This window comes from Rattus rattus, chromosome 6, assembly GCF_011064425.1.
Source record: "Rattus rattus isolate New Zealand chromosome 6, Rrattus_CSIRO_v1, whole genome shotgun sequence".
Taxonomy (NCBI): Eukaryota; Metazoa; Chordata; class Mammalia; order Rodentia; family Muridae; genus Rattus; species Rattus rattus.
Window position 1 is genome coordinate 151757408 of NC_046159.1, and position 23991 is coordinate 151781398.

Here is a 23991-nt window from a genome sequence, read left to right on the forward strand (position 1 = left end):
GGAAGGAAAGGCTATTGGCTAAGCCTCCGGGCCTTTAGGTCCTCATTATAATGGAGATCTGTCTTGACCTATGTGACCTGTGGTCAGGTCTTCTACCAGTGAAGGGGCTTGGGGCATTTCCCTTAGGTGATGGTCACAAATCTATGGAGGGCTACAGGCTGGTGACCGGCCTAGTTTCCTGGGAATCAGGCAAAGCACCTACCCGTCCCTTTAGGGTCATGGGAGTTTCAAACCTCCTCAACCTGGAACCAAGGTGTCTTTCACTGCTGCCCCTTCCCCACACACTAACTTTCTATAGGTTCATATAAAGTCTTAGGTAATAAAGACACTGTCTAGATCCAATGTCAAGAATGATGAGACTACTATCTATTTTTGGTACTTCTGTAGTGAATTAAAAGGTATCATCATGTTACAAAATCTAATATCCACCTTGAGATCAAATTTATAGTGAAATAATTATTAAGTTTAACTCTTTATATATTACATATATAACTACATATTACATATTACATATACATACAGTATATCCCATAATACAAACTGCTCACTGCATGTGATGACTGTGCTCTAAGAGAGGCCGCTTTTGTCACTGCCTTTTCTACTCCTAACGCATGTCCAGTCTTTCAGAGACATTAAGAAAGCTAGCATGGCTACACTTACAGGATTTCCTTTAAGGGTGAATGAACTACTTAAAACCAAACACTCCTCTTCTGCTGCTGAGCTCATGCTGCCATCTAGTGAGATGCTGAGCAGTGAGCTATCCTGCTGCAAACACTGAACAACAGGAGCAGCACAGGAAAAGGGTACTTAGGGGAAATAAAGGCAGTCCACATCATTTCCTGCACACTTAAGAGATGTTTTCAGTAGATTATGCTCATATATTATAATTCATCAATGTAATCATTAACCTTTATGTTTAATCAGCAGTAATTTTTAAAATAACTTTACTGAAAAAAGGAAAACGAAGCGGAAACATTAAACTGGTTTTGCCATTGCTTATAAAGTCTGGGATGACTCCCGGGAGTCTGTGTCTGGAGGTTTGATGCAGCTGCCCCTCAGCACCTCAGGAGCCCTGATGAAGGAGCTGCACGGACGCCCAGGTGAGGATGCACAAGCCTGTGTGTAAGGCAGCTGCATTTACACACGGTGACCTCATCGCCAATGTACTTTACGTCATCTATTACTACAAAACATAATCTAATGTGAATGCTATACAAGCAGTTGTTACATTACATTTGTATTCATATTAAATAACAAGAAAAGGCCTTCATAAGCTCAGTACAGAGGAAAGTCACTGTCTTCTTTTTCCTCACTGTAGCTGGTTGAATACATGAATTCCAAACCTAGCTCTAAAAAGGGCCGACTGTACTCACTAAGAGCAATACTCATTGTAAAGTTAAAATATTCACGTTTGTTGAGCAAAGATCTCCACGCAGATTTCCATAGTACCTGAAGAACTGGCTGGGAATGGTGGGGAAGAGCCCAGGATGAGGCCTACCTGGGAGAAGATATTTGCAGTGGGAGCCACTCTGCTGTCCACTATACTATATAGTATTGCTAATAATCTGTCCAGTGGAAATGGCTTTGGTCCAAGAAGATGATTGCTTGTCTGTAGAGAGAAGAGAACATAAGACTTTTTCCTTATACCACAATGTATGCTTTCTATACTATACATGCCCAGGAGTAATATATTTACAGTTTTTCTCTCAAATATACTAACGAATTTTACCTACAGCCCTTATGACGTGGCCTGTCACCATGACTCAGCTTAGGCATGTGTACCAGCATCCATTAAGTACACATAACGGTGGGTTCCGTGATGACATGTGACTATCACAGATCATGCAGTTGGCCACATTCACACACGCCCACTTGCACTCTTGCTGTCTCCCACTCCCACAGAGCCTCTATGTCCTAATCGTGTTGGCCCAGCGAGCTCCACCACAGGGTTGTTGGAGCAGAGCCACCACACCAGTGCTCATGCTGCTGAAGAAAGCTCTCTCCGTCCTCAGGAAGGGGAGTCAAGCGCCCCTTCTAAGAGATTCTGCACAGTTCTGTGCTGTAGACCCTACCTTGTGCAGATAATGCCATATCTTTTATAAGTGACCTTAAATCTCCCCCATACCAACAAACAGGAAAGAACCCAGCCATTTGCAGTCTTGGTACTGCTATCCTGCTGTGCACACTGCCAAATGACTTTTCAAGATAATGTATAACCAAAACTAAGACTTTCTTAAAAAAAAAAAAACCTCTTGTGTCTGTGTGTCTGAAAGTGTGCGTGTGCCCCAGAGGCATGCTGGGGCTGCAGAGGCTGATGAGGTGTTGGAGTTACACTGCTGTGGGTACCACGTGGAGCACCGGACTCTCTTCACGGCTGAGCACCTCCCTAGCTCCCACATCAAGTTCTTAACTGATACGTTACGTAGTTCCCACCACTCCTCTTCAGACCAAGCCTTGGAAAAAGGTCAACAGAGCTTAAAAGATTGGGAGCTAAAAATACTATCTTAATTTAGCAAAGTAATACAATTGTATAATTTGTAAATAAGCTGTACGCCTAAAATAATTTTATAAAAGAAATTTCATTCTATTAGCAGATTACTTTAAAAGCAGGTTAAAAATATAAGGACTTCCTATTACTATTAACAGTGGAAAATAAATTGGGAAAGTTTATCCCTTAGAGTACGTAAAAGAAGAATGTAATGGAAAAAGCCCAAAACCTATCAAAGTATACAAACACAGTGTTGACTTCAGTTATACAGAGAGGTTAGAGATGATGTTCCTGTCTTAAATTTTGCATGCTTTTTCTACCAAATACTTCGAACACTGAAAAGCAGAGATTTAATATAAGCAATACCAATGTACTCACTGCCCAATCTTATCAAATCCAAATATACAACATATGCAGAGAAATAAAATCTTAGACTGTGTTACTAATAAGGTGAAATCCACTGAACGCTTTCCTTCTTCACTGTTCCTTTCTGTCCCTGGAAAGAATCCTAATCTAAATTGTGCGGTTTTCATCCTCACACTGGTTTTCACAACAGTACTGCTTATGTATCTATTAGAGGCATGAAGCACTGTATGACTTTAAATTCCATATAAGCTATATCATTTTGGATGTAGCTTTATACTACATTGCCTTTTCCCTTTAATATTACATTTCCTGAGATTTGTCTATATTTTACATATTTTATAGCACTGAAGTGGACATTTCTGTTTTCTTCGGAGACTCAGTTGTGTCATGTGATATTTTTCTGGAAACTGTCTTATGAGATGATGGTTTTGCTGAAGCAGACACAAGGGAGGGGGATGCTTTGCTGAGAAAAGACATGAGGTGTTTTTTGGAAGCAGCCTGGAAAAGGGGCATGTTTTAGTACAGCAGACACTTGAGAGAACAGGTAATGTTTGGGAAAACATAACCAACAGACAGTGGACAACACTGTAGGATTGGTTCACCTTGCCACTCTTTGCTGGTCTTTGCTTTCACTGGTCTTCACTGAATACGCTGTGTGGTATTGGTTTGCCTGGCCTTCTTTGCTGATCACTTCATGGGGAAAAACACAACAAAGAACTTCTGGTGGTGTCCGGAGGCTTCTTACCACTTCCAAGGACTCAGGCAGACTGGCAGAGCCTTGCTGTTTCTCTGGATCTAATTGCCGTTGCTGAGTCGTGAATGGTGTTTGTGAGTGGATCGAGCTACCACTGCCGGTTCATGTGAACTGAACTGTTGACATCCTGACAACTGGATTCATGCCAGAGAAGTATTTCTAAACAGGTCTACATCTTCCTTTGCCCTACTAACCTGTCCTTTTCACTACCTCTGGTGCGTGGTGGGCTAGAAGGGAGGCCAAAGCATTTCAACGCACTTGTTAAAGTAGGTTCTGAAAAACACAAGCCTTCACAGCCCTAATAGTTGTTAATCTTTTCCATTTTGATGACTTACCACTACCATATTTACTTCTACACAGACACGCTGCAATTGACAGTCCTGCACCTCTCTCCTTGTGTGCACACATACAGACGTACTTCTGCAGGACAGCAAAGACACTGCCAGGAGTTTGTCAACAGTGACATTTGTTTGCTTGTTTCCTTTGAGTACACAGGAAGACTTAATGCAGATGGATGGAGGCCATTTAGCTGAGTAGAAGTGATATAAGTTCTTCCAAGAAAAGACTTCAAACCACTGGGTCCTCTCCCTCCTCCTTGCTCTCTTTGCTGTTACTTCAGGACTGTGTTTCACTTGGCATCACTGTTGGCTAGAAGAGGCCACACAACTCTTATTTGGTTACACTGTGAGCAACGTAGAAGGTCTGTCCTGACAAGCCATTCAGGGTCCTGGGATTTCTTTTTCCTGCAGTGTGACTTAGCCTTACCCTTGACCAATATACACATTTCATTTGTATTTGATTTGATACTGTCAGCCTACAGAGTAGGCAGACTCTGCTTTATAGACTGATTTATGTCAGTTTTGTCAATCCAAGACTGTAACGCTGCACTGTGGTCATAACTTGCACTGCCTGCTAATACTCAAGTTTCTTTCTGTATCGCTTCCTCTCCTGTCATTCTGCAATGGGTTTGTAAAACTGCTCACTCATTCTAATCTCTTGCCTACTGTGAATTCAAGAGAGTAGGAAACATTAACAGCTTTAGTGTAGACCCTAGAATTGGATCCTAGTTCAAACTATAAAAAGGTAGGGAAATTAGTGAATTTCCTCAAAACTGAAGAAAAACCAGAGCTGAAAAATTGCCCTTGAAATACAGTACACAGAGAACAAAGGAAATAATGAAGTGGCTTTGAAAAGCACAGCAATGTCTGATGCACCTAACTGCTCAGTACCTCAAGACCAGATAAAGGGGAGAAGCAGCGACATAGGAACCTGCCGATGCTCAGAGGCAAAACCAAGTCAAGATAATAAGAAGCCCAAGCCCAGGTAACTGCAGCACAACCGTAACAGTAACAGAGGAGGCAAAAGGAAGAACAGGGAGATCATACACATATCAGAAAAGGAAGGGAGAGGTTGAGAGACCTTTTTATACCAGCAACAATGAAAGACAAAAACCAATGAAATAAAGCTTTGCTTTTTAAAGTCCTGATAAAACAGCAGTAGTTAAGAAGGGTGGAGAAGAGCTTATGGACTCAAGTGTGAACTCAGTTCTCCACCTCAGCCCAGTCTGCAGTAGTCTGGGGACACAGAGCAGATGAGCTCTCCACCTTTAAATCTGTCCACTGGCTTTAACCTGGACCCAGCTAATCCTCTGCTAAAGGTACCCACGAGTATAATAACTGAGATCGTCTAGATTCTCAGACAAAGTTAGCTTGATTCCGAACTGTGGTTTTAACTTCCACTGATCTGCTTATGAATGTCCACCTATTCTGTGAAATCTCACAGATGCTCCCACATGTGATCCTTTCCCTTACACTGGAGTTTTGTCTTGTTTAAAGATAGAATCTCACTATGTAGTTCTGGTTGGTTTGATACTCTCTGTACAGACCAGGCTGGCTTTGAACTCATAGGGATCTGTCTGCCTCTTTGCCTTCTTAGTGAAAAGTACTGGGATTAAGTACATTAAAAAGGTATACAAATCATTTGCTTATAATAATCATAAATAAATTCATTTAAAGATATTCTTTGCTCAGATCCTACCATTTACTAAAGACAAACTAAATTCTATAGTAATGAGATATATGTTTACATAAATAATTAAACTTTGCTGAATATTTGATGCAAGATATAGAGCAGCTTCAGTGTTCTGCAAAGTTACTCAGTATTTTGGTTCTATACTCACTGTGGTGACAACATCACTTTGCAAACACATATCAGACAAAATGGCAGAAGCATTCATAAGGGATTCTCTGGAATTGCTTGAAATTCTGTCTTAAACCCAATCTAAACTTCATTTTACTCAAACAAGCAGGTCAAACAATAATTTTTAAAAGTATTCTAAACTGAAATAATCCAAAGATAAACTAAAGAAACAATGGTAGAAAAATATTAAAGATTTTGTTTCCTGTAATTAAGCTATTTTTTTCAGAGCAGGAAACGTTGTGTGTGTGGAGTAAAACACTGCAGTGTATAACAGACAACTGTCTCAACTCTGAACACATGCCCTTCACACAGCATGGCGTCACATCCAGTTCTGTGATACAACATGGGCCAACCCCTCAGATCAGCGCGGGTTTGATTTTCAGTGAACTTTTTGGTTGTTTAATGTTTAGAAATCGTTTACTATTGACAGAGACCCACAGTATAAAGGTTTTGTACTCTACACTTCCAAATTTCACATCACTGAAATCAAATCTCTTACCTGCTTAAGTGTTTATGGTTTCTCATTTTTACTTCATTAATGGGTTTGGGGGAGGGTGAGAGTGGAAAGGGAGAACACTGCGTTCATGTAAACAATCCAGAGAACTTTTCCGTCAAGGAAGTTATTAAAAGCTCTGTCAGCTCAGTTTTATCTCTAGCACCTGCTTCGTTCTGTTTGCTTTCATACGGTGCACGTAATAAAACATCGTTAGACGTAACATTATCAACAGAAAAGCTCTTATATGCACATAAAGTTACACATTCATCCATTTCCTTAATGATCCTAAATGCATAAATTTTTCTAAATTCAGAAGTTAAGAGAATTTAAAATATGAATACCTTCTCATGTTTCTTTAGAAAGTTAGTTTTCTTGATTTTTCCATGATGCTGTAATTAAGAAAAATAATATTTTTAGACTAAGAAGCTTAAAGTAGAAAAAACAATCTATTGAAAATATGGTATACATGCTCATTTTATGCACATACACATATATATGAGAGATTCCGAAGTCAGGGGCTAGTTACACTTGTCCCCGAAAGACTAGTAACAAATGACCTAAAAACCAAAACCAAAACAAAACAAAAAAAACCCCAAAACTTAATCATTTAAATTAAGTCTTAAGTCCATACAAATGTTTTAAGTCCAGAGAAGAGAGCAGTGTTAGGCTCCGTGCTACATGATGGCAGGAGTTCAGATGCCGATGGCTGTGGCAGTCTGTCTGCAATTCCAGACTGGGGAAGAGCAGACAGGGCTGCCCAGAGCAAGCCGCCTAGAAAATTCACCAGTCTGTGAGTTCAGGCCTTCATGGAAAGACCCACAATGATTTCAAAGTCCACATGTGTGTACACACATATGCATGTTCAACTTGTTCACACACATGCACACAGTCATGAATATATGCATACACACATAAAAATGGAAGAAAAAGGAATGTTCTGAGGGAGTGAAAGTGCTTTAGACTAACATTTTGCACCCCATTTCTTCTCTTCTGTAAGCTTCCTACTTTCTCCCAAAGTTCAGATTGTGATTGTACAGCCACAGGTCTGAATTGTGTGTTAAGCATCTCCTGGTCTAATCTCTGCCCCTTAGGTATTTACAGATATGGAGGAACCTCAAAGCTGTCATTGCTTGGTATCCAGAGGAATGAAGACCATTCAGACAGCACCATACTCCATAGATGTTCGAGGTCCTCATGAAAAAATAAGTATGCCAGCTATATACTATGCTGTTCTCTGAATCATCTTTAGGTTAGCCAATACAATTTAAATGCTCTAAAATGATTAATATTTTATATTATTTATAGAATGACCAAAAAATTGTTTTTCATGTTCAGTGTATAAACAATAGGTTTAAAGCTTGTATGTTTGAACCTGCAAGAACAATTCTACTCCTAGGCTTTTCAAAACCACAGGTGTCAGTAGTACCTTAAGGAAGAACCTCCTGTCCGTTCTCGCGGGGTTGTAAGAGGCAAGGTATGCAGCAATAAGAATAAACTTGGAGTAATACGGAAGCTCCACGTGGGTGTACGCCGAGAGACCTGAGTAACAGAGCACCAGAACAGCACTCGTCAGGGGCCATTAGGTGTCACTACCCGTTCCACGTGGGTCCCCCTGGCCCACCACCGCTGTGCTCAGCTACTGCTGCACACCCTGGTACCACCGTGCTGACCGCCATCGGGGCGTGCTTTGCTCGCTCTGTTTCACTGTGTCTTCCCAATCTGAAGTCTAAATGCTACTCTTTCTTCCTTTAAGACTGCTTTCTCCATTAAACTCTCTCCAAAGACCTTATATGACCACAGAATAGGAAAATTTACCTCTATTTCAATTTCCCCCGCCATACACACACACACCATATAATATTATGCAATATGTTAAAAGCTACTTGAAGATAAAAATAATAACCTTTTGATAGACACTACCCACTGAAGCCATATCTAGTATACTATTTTTCTGTAAACCCACAATTCCATGCATGAGATCTGACACTGTGTGTCAGTGAGAAGCCTTATATGAGTATCCCTTAACATCTTTGCAGTAATTTAAAGCTAGCGGATACAGACACATTATAGCATTTTTTTCTAAATCTAGTCATTTATCTTTCTTTCCTACAATATACTACTAGCAATCACTTGTAAATCAGCCGGAGTGCTAAGAAATCAAGAAAAAAAAAATCAAAAACCAAAAATCCTCAATACTACATCATACCCTTAAAAGAGAACAAAAGCATTTGAAAATAAAACCACTGAAGAACCCAAGCTAATATAAAGTTGGATTTTATTTCATGATTCATGAAATATTCCATATGCTGAGCTAAAGTTGTATCATATAATTGGATTGCACTGAATTCCCAGCAGAATGAGCTGTAGCCGCCTCAGGGGTTCCCTGATACCTTTCAGCTGTCCCGGGTCTGTGTCATTTTTCTGTAATGTTTCCCACTGGGAACTAAAATAAAAAACAAGAGCGCAAACAGATTGAAAAGACACAAGAAATCAATATGCGGTAATAAAGAGCTCCATAAAACCTACCATGTTCATTAGCAAACAGAAAGATAATACATACACACAATGTACATGTTTGTACAAAATCATTTGATACATAGTAACAGTGTAACAAAATACTCAAATGTTAATTTTTTAATAATCCTTTTTACTCTGACCATAGGTGTAAAGTTATCAAAATTACAATAAATTAATACCATCAGCCACTCTGTAAGCTCCCAAGAGCTCTAATCATCGTATTGGATACAACTGGAAATTAATCTATCGAATAATCACTGAAGTGTCTAATCAACTTAAAGATTAAGTCCTTCAAGAGCATACAAACGCAGAACTAATGCATATGAATCTGTATTTTTCAAAAATTCACCATTGAGTGCTGAGATTCAAAATGTGTGTCACCATGCCTGGCCCTCTTGCAATTTTTAAAAGAGATATCATATCACATAGGATGGCTTATCAAGCAATATCTACTCACATACTGTTCTACACTACGTTTGCCTTTATTTTCATTATGATAAAATTAAATTCAGTGTTTACTATCAATCTTTTGGGTACACTTTCCTGGTGTCTCTTTGCCATCTCCAGACTGTCACCAGAGTGCTCAGAGGTGCCTTATGAAGTATTCCCTGTTTAATTCTGTTTTCTACAGCTTTAATACTTGAGTGACAGTTGAAAATACAAATATTTTGGCTTCACTTCTCTTTGAGTTTCTCAAAAATACTGATCAATTTGCAAGTTTTAGTCACTTTCTTCTGTGTCTTTTTGCTTAGAACTCTAAAGATGTTTTTCTTATATTTTTAGTGTAAACACTTTCCAAGTCTCAAGAATAGCCATAACAATGTTCCCATCAAAGACGTTAGAAGGAATTATGTTGCTTTATGTGAGGAAAAAATGCCTCAGCAGAAGTGACTGAGTGACACTGAGACCGGAATGTCTATGGACTGTCTGGGGATTACTCCAGTAGACCTGGAGGAAGAACAGGTCATACAGGAGAGATGGGGCTTGAGTGCCGACCTAAAGATGCGGTGCAAAGCCACATTCTGATGACAACAGCTACTAAATGCTGCAAGAAGGTGAGGCCGAGGACGGATTTTAGGCTTCTGACACTCTGATCTGTAAGGCTGTGGTGACTTATTAATGCAGCGGACAAGTAGAGTCTCTGAACCGACCATTCTGGATAATCTGGGGCTGTGAACACTTCTGGTGCATCTTCTTTTATTGCCCAGATGTTTGCTTGACTCTGGTGTTGGAGTTTTATAACTCTCCATTGTTTCCTAGCTCCATGAATACTGATTATATAAGCTGAATCTTCTCTATCATACATATGTGAAGAAGTAAAAGGAAAACATGTATACGTTGGTTTTATATGAAGTTTAAGTAGCTTAAAAATTTGAAGTATTCTCGAGTTTAGGTTTTGGATAAGGGAGCTTAATCAGTAAATTCTACACAAGTATTCAAAACAAAACAAGCCCCAAACACCTGCTGCCTGTAACAGTTGTAGTCCTAGCTCTCTGGATAAGCGATACTTAACATGTAACACAGTTACCTTGAGACCTCCCTCAGATACACCGTCTGCATGGCCTTCTTCAAGTGAGGTTCAATATTTCTCCACAGTTTGCGAGTATCACGTTCACCTGCTACTCCCGGGAGAGAATTCCAATAATTCAAATCTTGTATCATTTTTCTCACATGAAATATTAATAATTATAGTTAGTTACCTTCTCCTTTAACTACAGGCTCACAATATTTGGGGAAATTAAGCACTGCCTATGAATTTAAAAAGAGAGAAGACAAAAAGGAGGAATCAGTTATAATTAGAAACCTTCTTTTCATATACATTTATTACAAATTATGCAATTTTATTTAAATTCAATTTTAAGTAAAGTGTAATTTTATAAACAGAGTATCAATAATGGTAATACAGTAGCAAACATGCTATTGGCTAAATCCTCCCTAATTAGGCTCAAATAAAATAGCAAGGCGTAATTTGTACTCTTAGCCATAATGTTTAATAAAAAGATCAAGGCCAGACAATTAACTGCTATTTTCCAGCATGTGAACACCATCATAAATTAAGCATCACCTAATTAAGGATGATTTAAAGTGTTCGCACTGGTCATTGCACATATGAGTTCTTGGCACTATCCCAGGCATGCTAAATCAATTGGAACATAATACCCAACAATCTACTACATGTTTTAACAATGTCTATAGACATTCTATGCATTAAGAAGTATGAGAAGGATTAACTAACCATGACTACTTACTAGTTTTCCATGTTACTATCCTACTGAAACGCAATTTCAGTAAACTGGTAAAATGGGTTTGTATGTTTACATACTGAGGTGTGTAACTAACATTAATTTGACCCTAAGTATTTTATGATGAAATGATTTAGTAATAGAGCCTAGATTAAAAAGAGACATAATGATACAGCTGTACAAATTCAAATTCAGAGGACAAAATTAAGTACTAAAATTAACTTCAGAGAGAAAAGAATAAAAGAAAGCTATCTGTCTCAACTAACGTCTTGCCTTAATTTTAGACTTTCAGACCTAAGCACAGAACATAATTGCTAAGGCATCAAGTCAACAAACCAGTTAACAGCCCAGGCAAATTCTGCACCGCTCTCTAACATCAGCCAAATTCTGTACCACTCTCTAACGTCATGCCCATTTCTCCCACATTGATATCTCCATATCAGCAAATTTCTCCTCCTTTGTATCAGGATTTCTGTCTTAGTTAATGTTCTATTAATGTGACAAAGCACCATAATCAACGCGACTGATAGAAGAAAGCATTTAACTTGGGGCTCATATTTGCAGAAGGTTAGTCCCAGACCATCGCGGAGGGGAGCATGGCAGCAGGCTTGGCAGGCATGGCACTGGAGCAGTGGCTGAGAGCTTAGATGTTTATTTGCTAGTAGGAGGCAGAGAGAGAGTGGATTTTTTTAGAGCCTCAAAGTCCCTCCCTAGTGACACACCTCTTCCAGTAAGGCCACACTTCCTAACCCTTTCCTAAATAGCTCCACCAACTGGAGACTAACTATTCAAACATGTGAGCCTATGGAGGCCAAGTTCATTAAACCAGCACAGACTATGCTACAGGGATAGCATAATAGAAATTCAAGTACCTGAAGCAGTATTGCTAGTTTCTAAGAGAAACAAAGTAATAAGGTGCTAATAAAAACTACAAAATTGCTCCAAAACCAAGCAGAATTTTAGCTTGCTTTTATGTTACAAATTTCCACCATCAGTGCACATCCCCTCATGTGTCCCCACCCAGTTTTCAAGTTTAAAATACATTTTTACTAGTTTCATCAATAGTAAGAAAAGTGAGGAACATATGTAAAACTCTATTAAGAAGAGAAGTGCGCTACTGTTGAAAGCACAATTTTATATGTCACCTGGCAGCCGAGGAAACAGAAGCAGAGTATAGTCTGCCGATAAGCACACAGGATTCTGTTTGCCTGGACTTAACTATGGCTCTGTGAGGTGATCCGAGAATTTACTTCTGAATCAATAAACAGCACTTCTATTAAAGCCCCATTCGGGTAAGCAGAGTATTTTCTAGTTTCGATGGAGAGACCTGCATGGCTTTAGACGATCAGACAATCTATTAGAACACTGACAGGGCTGTAAAGGCAGGGAAGGCAAATGAAGAAGATTCCCACCTCTTCCCCAGTGAGATTTGCAGCACAGTTTCATTATGATTGGCAAGATTACTTGCTGGGGGATAGTCTGATATATGTAAACTGTGTTAGAATCCCCTTAGTGTGACCACATTGCCTCCCGGTTCAATAAAATACTAATCTGGGAGCAGCCGTGCAGATGAAATGAAGGTCCCAGAGGTTGTGCTACCGGAGGGTTAGACAGGGAAGATTACTGGGTGGTCAGAGTTAATCCCAGGAGACTTCTCTGGTTGCTCACGGGAGGCAGTGGTTATAGGGGAACTCAAGCATTGCCGCTGGCTTGTAGACGGAGTTGACCAATTACCTTCCTTTCCTAGGAGGCTCGAGGGAACAGGTACCATCAGTCACTAGGGCCATGAAACTTCATTCTCACAACACAAGGGAGACATGAATGTACTCAGAAGCAGATGTGTCCCAGAACTTCAAGAGAAAATCCGTTCCAGACAAACTTTTGGTTTCAACTTTATAAAACACTGAACAGAGAACCTACTACACAGAGTCTGCTTTGTGATCTAGAGAATAATGAGCAAATAAATATGTTGCATGATATACTAAATGTGATAATTTTATATGTAGCAATAGAAAAACCTACATACTAAAGCATAAAAATTAAAACACTCCAGAGCCATGTAGATATGGTTCTAATTTTTTTTGGGGGGGGGGGTTGTTTAGAAATCTCTGTATCTTAAATATTGAGGGAACAAAAATCAGGACTAAGAACACATGAATTAACTAATTCAAAGAAATTTCTAATAACCAGTGAGTCCTTTCTTTGCTCCAGAATCCCCACTCTAAATGTTTAATGTATATTAACTCATTCAGTCCTTCAAAATATCCTATGAGACAGACACACCTATTGTGCCCACTGTGGGGATGACTGAACTCTCCAGGGACCATAGACAACTCTGCTTCCAAATGAAGCAAAGCTTAGGACAGACCCACTGCTTCTGTGATAATCAACCCATCTTAAAATGGATGTCCGAAGACAGCTTGAAATGAGAAAGGAAGCTTAAAGCCTCCAAGCATACACAAGTGCATGCGCACACCTGCAGACGGCTCAATTGCACACAAGTGCACATCTGCAGACGGCTCAAGTGCACACAAGTGCATGCACACATCTGCAGACGGCTCAAGTGTACACAAGTGCACGCGCACATCTACAGACGGCTCATCAGACAGCCCTGGGTTCATCTTCAGGTGTTCCCAGTGCTTCTTTCTGAGACATGGAACTGGCTATGCAGACTACACGGGCTGACCAGGGAGCCCCAGGATCCTCCTGCCTGTCTCCCCAGCTCTGGGATTACAAGCATTTGCCATCGATTATGGTCCTGGGACTCAAATTCAGTCCATCACGCTTATAAGTCAAGCATTGTATCAACTGAGCAGTCTCGTCAGATCTCCCTCCTTCCTCACCACAAACCAATTCCTAATTTTGACTGTGCTACTGTAGTTAGGTGGGAGCATGTATGTCTTTATAGGAAATGCACACTAAAGTAGGGTATCTGGTAGATAGTGGGGTATCTAGTAAACCAGTAGCTCTCAAATGGTTTGAGAAATTAAGAGGTAATGTCTTTTTCTAAACTTGCAACTTTTCTATAAATGAAAACCTGCTTTCAATTTTGTAAAATAAGATTTAAAACTACTGAATACTTTCATTATCTTACAAAGTTATTACAGCAAATATCAACACCATCAAATACAGTAGAGAACTACATTTTAAAAGCTGGTCATTTCACCAAGGATTTATTTTGGTACCTTCTTAGCCACTAAGTCACTAGCTCTTCCCACTGGCCAAAGGGACAGAGAAACCAAGGCAGCTGAAGCGAACAGTGCTGCTTCTGAGAAGACTGCTGACTCCTGAACAAGGCGGCTCTCTGAGTGACTGCTGACTCCTGAACAAGGCCGCTCTCTGAGTGACTGCTGACTCCTGAGCAAGGCGGCTCTCTGAGTGACTGCTGACTCCTGAACAAGGCGGCTCTCTGAGTGACTGCTGACTCCTGAACAAGGCGGCTCTCTGAGTGACTGCTGACTCCTGAACAACAAGGCGGCTCTCTGAGTGACTTCTAACCCTTGAACAGATTCTTGACTTTGAACAAGATGACTGCTGAGAACAATTGAGGAAAGCAAGGCGGCTCTGAGTGACTGCTGACTCCTGAGCAAGGCGGCTCTCTATGACTTTTGAAAAAAAATTTGGAGATCTGGAGAATTTAAATGTACGATATGTTTTAAAAAATATGTGAAATTAATGTTAAATAAATAGAGTATTCCGTGTTTGGTATTTACACATGTATAAAAATCATCTCTTTAGCTGCTGGCTTTTCTAACAATCATAATTAACAGTTTGGACTACTGAATGCAGTGTCAGAGAAATAAACCTAAAAGAATATTCAGAATGGCATTTTATTTTCTTCTGTCTTTGCTGTTTATATAAGGAGTCTCCAAAATATACAAAGAGTGACTCCTAAAGCAGATGTCAAAACACCACAGAAAAAATGTTTGAAAATAACTTTATGTGGGTTGTTTATGAAATTTTCAGGAAATGTACTGTTTATAAACTTTGAAACAGGTAACGGTGTGCACAGAGGGAAATAAAAGTCTTGACTCCTTTACGTCTGGAGACGGAGAAAAGCAAGAACACTCATGTACGACCTTTGCAACGCATAAGAGCTTGGTACATTGGTTAGCAGTGGATAAAGATTTAAAGCGCACTTCAAGCTGATGAATATATGTTCAGAAAGCTGCACCGTTATTGAAAATTAACTTCAGAAAAGTCCAAAGGAATTTAAAAACTACCGGATTTAAATAGATATTTTCATCTTTTCTTTTCCTAAAGACACTTTCCTTGGCGTTTACCTTTTTCCTGGGGCTAAGGAGGAAGCCAGGTTGTCTCCCAGGAGACAGCGCAGGAATATCTCCTTCACACTGGGGCAGCCTTCCACCCCGCCCGCCCAGGCCTCTCTGACCTCTCTTTACCATCACTTCCCTTGAGTGCCAGGGTTCCTGAACAACATGCAGCTTCTGGAGGGCAGTTGTGACCTTGAATAACAGCATGCGTTTTCCCCAGTTGAGACGCTTAGAACCTACATGTAAGCTAGAAGGTCCCAGGAATCTAAAGCTTCCAAACTCGCAGTAAAGGTGAACACAGTCATCCCTCCCTGTGGCCTGCCTGACACACAGATCTAAACACACATTAAATCCTCTTAAATACTTACTCTGAGAGCAAAGAAAGGAAAAGAAGAAAACAAAGAAGACGCACTAAGAAATACAGAATTTCTTACTTGAAAGTAACTTTTTCAGCCTTGAATACAATACTATTTTTTAATCACATGAAGATGTCAACACAAAAGCACAACTCTCACTCCAAGGGAATAAGAAGCAGTTTATTCTGGAGCCAAATATGAGTGACCATAGTTACCCCAGGTTCCATGGCCAACGAGAAATCACTTTAATGAAGCTTTTATAGTCACAAAACAAAGAAGTCACAAACCGAAGCGCTTTAAGAGTACTTTGGTGGGAATATTAAGTAGTGGTTATGGCACAGCTGGCAAATCTCAGCTACTGGCAGCAAATCTGACCTTTTACTTGGTGAAAAATTAGTTTTGCTAATTTATTCTAAAAAGGTTTTTACCTACAGTCAGGGTGTTAGGCCTGAGACAGTCAGGTGGGCATGGGGCTCAAGGAATGAACATTCAATGGGCCTTAGCCCAAGAAAGGCTGTAATTAGGTTCTGAACATTCCAAACTCTCCTTTGCTGTGAAACTTCAGTCAGTTAGTACCTACAGACACAGGTTCTCTAGGAATGTTCAACCAGAGAGAAAGTCTTAAATAGGAACTGGAAGTCTGCGTTTGTTTGTTGAGACAGGGTCTCTTGCTGCTAGACTGCTTGGCCAGCAGGTCCTGGGACTGCCTGTCTCTACCCTGCAGTGAGCCCTGTCGCTGACCCCCTCAGCCCTCTCTGACCCCCCCCCCCTCAGCCCTCTCCCCCCTCAGCCCCTCTCTGACCCCCCTCAGCCCCTCTCTGACCCCTCAGCCCTCTCTGACCCCCTCAGCCCCTCTCTGACCCCCCTCAGCCCCCTCTGACCCCCTCAGCCCCTCTGACCCCCCTCAGCCCCTCTCTGACCCCCTCAGCCCCTCTCTGCCCCCTCAGCCCCTCTCTGACCCCCCCTCAGCCCCCTCTCTGGCCCCCTCAGCCCCTCTCTGACCCCCCTCAGCCCCCCTCTCTGACCCCTCAGCCCTCTCTGACCCCCTCAGCCCCTCTGACCCCTCAGCCCCCTCTGACTCCCTCAGCCCCTTCTCTGACCCCCTCAGCCCTTCTCTGACCCCTCAGCCCCTTCTCTGACCCCCTCAGCCCCTCTCTGACCCCCTCAGCCCCTCTCTGACTCTTTCTAAAAGAGAACCAGATAGCCCTGCCGCCTTCCTTTCACACCTGCAAGACCAAGTGATAAAACAGAAAAGTTAGCATGGTCTAGTGAGATACAAACAACTATTCCAGCCTTTCTTTAGGTAAGTGGCCGATGAAAATCTACAATTAAAGCTTCCTGTCATACTCAAACAGTAAACTCCTAGACTAATCACTACATAAAGAAACCAGGAGATGTGTGTTACAAAAGCTAGCGCTGAGATACTAAACTGCCTAAGTTTTTATATCTTCCTGCTATTTTTCATTTTATTTTAATGGATCTCTATAGCTTCTGCAATTAGAAGTGATTCTGTAATTAAAAGCACTTGGTTTTTTTTTAAGTTTGAATGCTAGCACCTTCATAATAACCCAGACACACCTGTAGCCCAGTAATGAGGAGGGTGGAGAGAGGATCCCTGGGACTTTCTCACTGCCAGCCCAGCAGAAAAATGTGAGCTCCAGGTTCCATGAGGTGCCCTGCCTCAAAAACGGAAGTGATAAAGCAGGACACCTAATGGCCTCCTCAAGCCTCTGTGTGCACACCCCACACATATGCACAGACTGTACAGTGCACAAGGGCACACACGTGCACACACACACCATCACACATTCACAATAATGAAAAGGTATATCTATCAATGAATACGATTGCCTTATAGGTCTAGGCAGGTGTTAACCCACAGACACAAATCCTTTTAAGACACATTAGTCTCAAAATACCTTTTCCAAATTTCTGAAACACATTCTCAGCTTCTAGCTTGTTTTAAAATTTTCTAAAGGATATACACATACATACATTGTGTGTGATGTGTGTGTGTGTGCACACACAAAATGTTCACTCACCAGGTGTCTGAGCTCTTTCAGATCTCGACAGACAGTGTAGAAAACTCCAAGGAGAATATTAATGTAGGCAGAGTAAAAGTCAGCTGAATACCCTGGAGGATGATCGTGGGACAGGATCTTTTGAAGGTTCCCTATTCACAGGGCAAAACACGAACTTAAATGATCAGCACAGAACCACAATCACTATGCTCCACAATTTTATAAATGCTTTTAAAAATCAAATAAGAAAGATAAGGTGGTTGTCAGTTAGAAAAGTTTTTTTCTTCCTGGCACAAAACTTCGTTAATGATGGTTACGATGGTTAGTCAGCTGGTTCAGACACTGGGCAGACTGGCCAATAACCCCATTCTGGGCGGGAGCACACCTCACTGCCACAGGACAGTCCCTAGGCTGGGGACCTCCTTGAACCTTAGTTTTGCATTTTTTCATAAAATTGCTCATGACTGGATTGTTTTTCAATCTTTGACAATCTGACAGCAGTAAGGACAGTAGTAAGAAAGTAAGTCTCGTACTTTCTTGAGTTCTGTGAACCCTACAGGCAAACCAAGAAACCAGAAGAGAGGACCACAGGACCCCCAGAGTACAATCCAGCTCTGAGAAGTGAGCTGTGTACTCGGAGCTGGCATCTGCAGGAGAAGCAATTCTGTGAGGCAGAGCCTTGAACCTGCGACTTCTTACCAACTCCTAGAAGACAGTTTCAATGGAATTGACAAATAGTTGTCACACTGGGCCAATTGAAGAACAGATTGTTGGGTGAATTAAAAACAAAACCAAACCTACAGTATTTGTTGTCAGAAAGTGTTTTCAGTGGAAATAATTCAGATATTGGCACTAACCCTTTTCAGTCATGACGAACACTCCAAGAATCAAAATTCTCAGTGAACCGCTATAAAAGCAACCAGTCGCGTGAGTGTAGGCTACACACAAAGGAAGTGAGGTCTAAAGTACCCAAGCCATGTCTAATCTAAAGCCTAGGATTACACCAAGTAACGAGAACAAAGCCATGCCCAACAAACACGGAACTACTGGCAGCACAAAGAGAAAGCATTCTGATTGGCCTAAGGGTCCTGTAATCTTGCCTTAAGGGCATGATCTATCACAGAAAACAGTCGCTCTACACACACAGAACTCTCTGTAATGAACAATGAACTGTGCATGAATACACTCAATCATCAAACAGAAAGCAGTAAAAGGCTGCTAAAATTAGCCCTAGAAAGTAAAACAGATGAGTCCCACCACCAACCCAGCGTGCTCCCTCCCTCCCTCCCGTAACCTAAGTCCCTGTGTAGCTTTGTCTGTCTTGAAAGTCTATATAGACCAGACTAGCTCTGAATTCAGCGACTGGTCTGCATCTGCCTCCGGACTGTGGGGAATAAAGCTGTGCACCACTCTACCTGGCTCAATGGGGTTCTCTAACCGGATGTGGTACAAAAAGAGCCTTGAAGGAGCTCAGTAATCTCACTGAGCTGAGGAGAAAAAGGTTGGTGTCCAGGTAAGACAGCCTGGATTTGCAGGCAGTGTATCCAAGGATATAGAGCCATCCTAGAGCAATGGGAAAATGGAAGAAGAGTACAGAAACCTGTCAAATGGTCTATATGAACGGAGTAAAACATCGTAAGGCCAAATAAAAACAGCTGCCAACTACAGGGAAGCACAAAAACCAATTATTGAGAACTAAAGGTCAGACAGTATCCAGCTCACATGGGTTTATTAATACTTTGTGTTATTTTTAGTCAGAATGCACAGGCCATGATGAACACAGAGGCATGCAGTGAGAGTCCAAAGGTGCTAGGTCTCAGAAAACTAGCCCTGAAATAAAAACGACTCTAGACCCTTTCTCCCAAAACACATCAAATACAGCCTAAACGTGTTCAAATCATGATGTCTATAATTCAGGTTTACAAAAGGTAGATAGATGGAGCATAATACCGCTTGGCAGGAAGAACAACACAATGAAGAATAAAACAAAACAAAACAAAATACAAACAAAAAATGAATTTAAAGACAGAGAAAAACTACAGCCAAAAAAAAAAAAAAAAAAAAAAAGTCAAGTGGACTCGTAGTTTAGATAGACTGCAATGGGACAGGATCACATGACCTACAACAACAACTAACATAGCCCTGGGGAAATGGAAGCTGTCAGTGAGTTGTGCGAATGAAGAAATAATAATAATTGCTTAGATCAGTGGTTCTCAACCTGTGGGCTGTGACCCCTTTGAGGGCTGAACAACTGACCCTTTTACAGGGGTAGCCTAAGGCCGTCAGAAAACACAGAACACCTTACAATTCATAACAGTAGCAAAGTTACAGTTATGAAGTAGCACCAAAACAATTTTACAGTGGGGTCACCACAACAAAAGGAACTGGATTAACGAGTAACAGCATCGGGAAGGCTGAGAACCCCCAGCTTAGACGAAGTTCTACATTCATACATCTAGAGTAACAAAATCACATTAGACAGAATATATGATAAAAGCTATTTTCTTTCTTATATTTATATTTCATTAAAACCAACAGGACATTACAAGTCCCTAGTACGCAGAACCAGGGCTTGTAATAAGGAAGGCAAAAAGAGAATATAGGTGGGACACACAGCTTGCGAGGTAGGAAATTATGTCACTGAAGTTCTCAAATCGCTACAGAGCAGGCCTTAACCTATGGAGAGTAACTAAACCAAATCTAATTTAACACATCATAATCTCCTCTCAAAGGAAAAACAAAACAAACAAAGCCACTGCTAAAAGAGTGTAATCCTTTGTATATAGTAAAGAGCAGAACACAAGACTTTTAAATTGGACCCTGGCTATGACTGGAAAGGAGGTACCCTTAAAACCAAACCTTGAAAACGACACAGCTGTAAAGCTAACAGAGCAGGATAACATTAACCACTGATCCTCTTGCTGCCAATAATTTAGTTTGCCAATTAATGCTTCATTTTTAATAGAAAATGTATGATTAGTGTTCATGCTATGCTTAAATAGGCCTGAAAAACACTTAATAAGCAAACGCAACATGGCTCCACCTACCATATAGTTAACTGGTCTGTTTTCCTATACTACGTACTGCAAAGATTGCTAGACTTACTTTTGTCCTGAAATTCATCTATGCATTCTATCTTTAAAAAGAACAGATTCTGCAATATCATAGCCTTTAAGCATCTCGTTCCTATTCTTCCCCTCCTTTTCTCTCATCTTGTGATTTCTATGGAAGCTATTAAGCATAAGGTCTTCATCTATTTTGAGTTCCTCTAAATAAAAAACAGTTAATTAGCTAAAGCAGGAGGTGTTACTTGGCTTCTGTTCTTGTGAAAACAGGCAAAACTGTGTTGTTCTCGGCAATGAATGTTTATAGCTCATTAGACGAGAGGGACAGTGTTAGCAAGGCCGAGATCATGGGGTGCTATTTCCTCACAGCCGGCCACACAACCTTATGCCTCACAGCTATCATCTTTGAATCAGAGGCATCTTCTTTGCATAGTGATAGCTCAAAATGTGTTCTTCCAAAGAGAAAAATCATTAGAACCTATAAAATTTAAGATTAAATATAATGACCCTTCCAAAAAATAGACACGAGAGCCAGCATTTGTTAGAGCAATAGTTACAGCAATGACAAATAAGACATATAGAATCAAGATAGAGTCAGCACGGAACTTAATCTGAGTACATGAGGAGGATTTCTCCCCGTTTCTAATGTATGCTACTAGTCTAGTACGATCCTTATTTGTGTGGATGTTATACTCACTGCACACACACAAATGAAAGCTGTTGAAGGCACTCTATTAACAAACACACGAGACCTGCTCATCTAGTAATTATGAGGATAGTCCCCTTAACAGGTTAAAAATGAACTTCTGTAAAGGCAGTCTCAAGCATTCTACTTGAGACTGGCAACAAACAGTCAAGGATATCAGAGCATTTCCATCTAAATGTGCTAGAACTTAACACGTTGGACAAACTTACCTATGCTGTAGTCAGGGAAGTGTAAGACAAATGGCTCGAAGCATCCAGTGTTTGGACGAAATTTTTCCCAAATAATCTCACTGAGGAAGATAACAGTCACGTTTCTGTCAGTCTAGAAGTAATAGGAAGAAAAGTAACTTAGTATTTAACAATCCTAGGGCAGTAATTCCCTGTGGATTTATCTTCAACTAAATTCAGCAAAGCTTAATATGTAACAAGCTATTTGCATATTAATAAACCATATTTAGAAAACCTAATCAGAGAGCTCAACCATTTGTAAATTCTCATACATAATTGCTTGGAATTTCCATAAAACTGTACATTAATCAACATTTCAGTTATTCATGAACACTAGAGCAGTCACACAGAACTTATTTTGTAGATATTAAGAAACACATCTGTTGGGAAAATTAAGACAAAATCTATGAGATTTTTAAAAATCATAGGCTTTCAATCAATTAACATTGGGAAAAAAATTTAGCATTTTCCATTATTAAAATAGCTACAGCAACTCAGAGAAAAGGAAACATGGGGTTGGATCAGAGTAGATCTGCCATGTTGTTTAACTTCATATTATTAAGAAATATTAACATTTTCTGTTTGTTTTCAAACTATTAAGAAAAACTAATGGTCAATACACAGTAAAAATACAAATAACTATGACTAATAGTATCCCTCCAGCAAATCACTAATGCTAAAAGAGGTATCTGTAGAAATATATTTAAAAATTACATTTGGTATTCCAAGGGAGAAAAGAGAGCAGAACATGTCTTTTATCCTTTAACAATGGTCACAGACGCCTGTGCACATCAGCTAGATTTATCTGCACACTGTACTTCTCTCACAGATTTATTTCCCGTATTCTAACAATGAGGCTAACAATGCAGATGTGGTACTGCTCCTGTCCACAAGTATTCTAGGACCCATCGCTCATACGAGCCGCATTACTTCTGCGATGATTTACTGTGTGATTCCCAGCATTCCTGTCCATTGCAGGCTGTTTTGTATACTCAGAAAAGTAATTCCGCAGGCTACGGCAGCATACACCTTTAATTTCAGCAGGAGGCAGAGGCAGCTTGATCTCTGTGAGTTTGAGGTCAGTATGGTCTACAGGCAGGCCTACAGAGAAAACCCTGTCTTAAAACAAAAAAAAAAAAAACGGAAAGAAAGAAAAGAGTAATTCTTTGATTAACAAAAACAGTTGAATTTATGAATTAATAATTCCATAAAAATGATCATCTTTATAAGAGAAAGGAAGATGTTGGGGGAGGAAGGTCGTTGTACAGAAAACCACCATTTACCATACAGCAGTGTGTTCTCAATGGAGAAGACACAAATCAAATACCTGCCTTCCATCCAGAAAGCTGAGAGTGGTTTATACTAATATCCTGTGACCTTTTACAGAGACGTAGCTCACACACCTTTTGCTACAGAGGCAGGCCCCACACTATTTCCTCAGAATGTCTATTCCAGACTCTTCCCTCCCTAGACCATTATCCATCCTTAGGGGAGATGCCATATGTACCTGGTGGCCTGCTGACCTCTATGCTATCGATCACTACATTCTAGACCTTTCAGCTATAGACCCCACCCTCATGGTAACATGTACGTGTAAAGGGGTTTCTATGTAGTCCCACCATAAGCGTCACTATGCCCCTGAACTGGACAGATTGGACCTCTTGTTTGCTGGAAGCTTTCCTCAAACTGGGTCTAATATTCTGAGAGCGAACCGCCTGGCCTTAACTTGAAGTCTGGCCTGCGGCGAGGCCCATCTGCACTGGGGTTCATTCTCATCTCTTCATAGGTTTGGCTTTCCTGCCTGGATACCAGCAGGGAACCCCTCAGCAAAAACTGTATTTCTTGCACAGGCAATGCAAGGTACTGAGCCATACCAGCCCCCAAAGAAAGGACTCTTCAAATGCTTTCGTCTTACAAATTCATTGATTTCTTTAAAAATTAATTCTGATTTTACTTAGGCTTAAAAAGTATGTTCTGTCTACATTCTTGATGTTGAAGCCCATGGAAAATCATCAATCTGTTTTGATCTATTTAGTGAGCACCACGCATGGCCATGGAGCTCAGAGGACAACTTGCTGGGGTTGGGTCTCCATGAGCACCTCAGTTTCAGGTAAAGAACTTGGTGGCAAGCACTCCTAACACTGAGCCTTCCTGCCAGCCAAAGGCATTTGTCAACATCAGTTAGACAAGTACGGAGAAGCTGACAAAATCAAAGATGGATGACTTTAAACTGATAATACTTTCAACTGCTCATCTTAAAAATAGTATACAATGGACTT

The 23991-nt window shown here is 40.6% G+C and overlaps 1 protein-coding gene across 1 annotated transcript in view; it reads right to left on the reverse strand.

Annotated features, from left to right (window-relative positions):
- The window catches only part of Orc5 (origin recognition complex subunit 5), a 55293-nt gene that overhangs the window by 19587 nt on the left and 11715 nt on the right, over positions 1 to 23991 (reverse strand). The window contains exons 5-12 of the mRNA XM_032907092.1: positions 21695 to 21806; positions 17736 to 17866; positions 10521 to 10569; positions 10349 to 10439; positions 8694 to 8746; positions 7730 to 7842; positions 6645 to 6692; positions 1499 to 1609 (exon numbers count right to left, since the gene is read on the reverse strand). Of these exons, the coding sequence (XP_032762983.1) occupies positions 1499 to 1609; positions 6645 to 6692; positions 7730 to 7842; positions 8694 to 8746; positions 10349 to 10439; positions 10521 to 10569; positions 17736 to 17866; positions 21695 to 21806 (708 nt within the window). The remainder of the gene's footprint in view (positions 1 to 1498; positions 1610 to 6644; positions 6693 to 7729; positions 7843 to 8693; positions 8747 to 10348; positions 10440 to 10520; positions 10570 to 17735; positions 17867 to 21694; positions 21807 to 23991) is intronic.